Raw genomic sequence first — 2,557 nt, 5'->3', positions numbered from 1 at the left:
TCCTCTATACAACAATAGATAATAAGTTATTCAGATACAACATATAAACCTTTCCCAAATACAAAGTATATCGTCAGTGTATACATTCCGAAGGTTTCAAACACTCTTGCCATCACTACAAAAAAAAAAAAACACTCTTGCTATGGCAAAAAATAATTTGGACATGTATAATTCCATGGCATTTAAATACTTTTAAATTATTGTCAAAATAAGAATCCAATACCAAACTTTAAAGAACAAAAGGATTGAAGTTCATATAATATCTAATCATCTATCAAATCACAGAAAAAGAATTCCCACAAAAAATATCCAAATTATCTAATATGTCTGACGTGTCAGTACACAATTGGAATGGACCCCACTATACAGGGGTGTTGAAATGTTTGTGGTCCATTTGGAGTCATCATTTATCTGCAATAGTTTGGTTTGGTCCATTGTATTTGATTAATAAAGCTGGAATAGTATGGGCGCCCATAGATTATTTTATTTCCAAGTGGCCCCAAAATCACGCGGCTCCGTTACTAATTCTTACACGTCAGACTATTTAGTCCATGTGTACTTCACGTGGTCCATATACTAATGTGGACTACAAACTCCCACGTCATCAATTATTCACCAAGTTTCCACGTAAGACTCCACGTCATCTTAAACCTATTTCCAGCCGCTTGTTCTACCAGTGAGATATACAGGAATCCTAGGTTTAAGAATAAGATTTTTTTTCCTCATAACCAAAATGACGATATTACCCTCACTTTAAATCTTTCTTTCAGTTTTGATAAAAGTTATTAAAAGGAAAGCAAATACGTTATTCATTCTTTTGGTATTTTCTGATTTCTCAAAGAAGAATTGGATAGAGAAAGTTATAGAGAGAGAGAGAGAGAGAGAGAGAGAGAGAGAATTTTTAGAGAGAGAATTTTTAGAGAGAGAAAGTTGTAGAAGAAATCATGAAAGAATGTGAATTATGTGATTCTCCAGCAAGGATGTATTGTGAATCAGATGATGCTAGTTTATGTTGGGATTGTGATTTGAAGATTCATAGTGCGAATTTTCTTGTAGCTAGACACACAAGAACTCTTCTTTGTCATTCATGTCAATCGCCGACTCCATGGAAAGCTTCTGGATCAAAATTAGGTCGGAATATTTCAATCTGTGAAAGTTGTGTTAATAGATGTAATGGAGAAGAAGAAGGTAAAGATGAACACGAAGAAAATGATGATGAGAGTCGAGGACCAGGTGAAGAAGATGATGAGACTGATGATGAAGAAGGTCAAACTGATGAATCAGATGATGAATCTGATGATGATGATGATGAAGAAGAAGAAGAAGAAGATGATGAATGTCAAGTTGTTCCATGGTCATCAACTCCACCACCACCGATTTCTTCAAGTAGTGAAGAATCTTGTAGTAGGTTTTGTAAAAATGCCCTAGGTACTGCCGGAACTTCAACATCTTTGCTTAATTTGAAACGGATTCGTGATCAAAGCTCAGATCTCAGTTCTCAGGTGATTATCTAGACAATTTCAATTTCTTCCTATTAGGTTTTCATTTGCAGATCGAACTCTATTCATATGATTTTTTAGATCTATAAAAAAATGCAAGTTTTCATTTCAATTTTGGTTCATCTCTGGTTCGATTATGCATTTCTAATACCCCAAATTTAAGAATCTAACGGCCACAATTGTTTCAATTTCAGGATGATCTTGGTTATAATCAATATTTGGGGGCGTCAATGGTTAATCGAGTAACAGATAATGAAGAAGAAGGAGAAGGGGATTCATTCGTTTCCTTTAGACCATTAAAAGATCGAAAATTAGCCCTAAAAATCCAGACATCGTCAACTCATGCAGATTCATCATCAACGATTATCAATTCTCTCAAAAGATTTGAAGGAAGAATACTAGCCGGAAATAACTCGTCGGAAACCATACAATCAATATGCAAATTAAGCAAAGATCCTAAAGCATCTTAATCTTGGATTTTAAGGTACTTAGGAATACTAATTAACTATCAAATTACTATTGAATAACAATTAAAGTTTGGTCTTTCTATTTGGTGCATAGTTAATTTTTTTTTTTTGAGTTTTTGCTAGTTAACTTTGAAAATATATAGTTATTAATTTGTTCATTTTGTATTATTTTTGCTAGTTAACTTTGCAAATATATTGTTATTAATTTAAGTTTCTGACCCTCTCTTAATATTGTAATCAAACTTCATGGTACTTAATATGATATCATTTTCAACAAAAATAAATGTGTATAGTCATTTGGAGGGCAAAAAGTAGGGGTGGGAATCGGTCCGGACCGGTCGGTATCGGACTCTAACTTCATCGAACCGGTCGACTCGGACATAAATTGTTGGTGACCACCTATTTATTCGGGCGGACTCGGACGGTCACTCTCAAGAATTCTTTGTCCATTGACCGTTCAAGACCGTTTATTTTACCGGTCCAGTCGGACACCGGACAGTCTCGGTCCGGACTTTCCAATAAATTTACTTAATTCAGAACTTTATTTTTATTACCACAAACAAAATTACTTACAAATGAAGATGTTTAGCC

General features: G+C 34.3%; 1 protein-coding gene across 1 annotated transcript; it reads left to right on the top strand.

Moving 5' to 3' along the window:
- Nucleotides 1-680: 680 nt before the first annotated feature.
- LOC147552122 (uncharacterized) lies at nt 681-2,250 on the top strand. Its single transcript, XM_086669075.1, has 2 exons — nt 681-1,502; nt 1,694-2,250. Exons 1-2 carry the CDS (start codon nt 945-947, stop codon nt 1,967-1,969), a joined length of 834 nt encoding a protein of 277 aa, XP_086525201.1. The 5' UTR covers nt 681-944; the 3' UTR covers nt 1,970-2,250.
- The last annotated feature ends 307 nt before the right edge of the window (nt 2,251-2,557 follow it).

This window comes from Eschscholzia californica, unplaced genomic scaffold, assembly GCF_041429995.1.
Source record: "Eschscholzia californica isolate CP2 unplaced genomic scaffold, dmEscCali1.0.p SCAF_3, whole genome shotgun sequence".
NCBI classification, from domain to species: domain Eukaryota; kingdom Viridiplantae; phylum Streptophyta; class Magnoliopsida; order Ranunculales; family Papaveraceae; genus Eschscholzia; species Eschscholzia californica.
The sequence above is the reverse complement of the archived record's forward strand: the minus strand, read 5'-3'. Positions and strand labels throughout refer to the sequence as shown.

Bases quoted from the DNA above. Each gene is read 5' to 3' on its own strand.
- LOC147552122 (XM_086669075.1), top strand. From the start codon at position 945: ATGAAAGAATGTGAATTATGTGATTCTCCAGCAAGGATGTATTGTGAA. The intron at 1,503-1,693 runs GTGATTATCTAG...TTTCAATTTCAG, and splicing joins GCTCAGATCTCAGTTCTCAG to GATGATCTTGGTTATAATCA.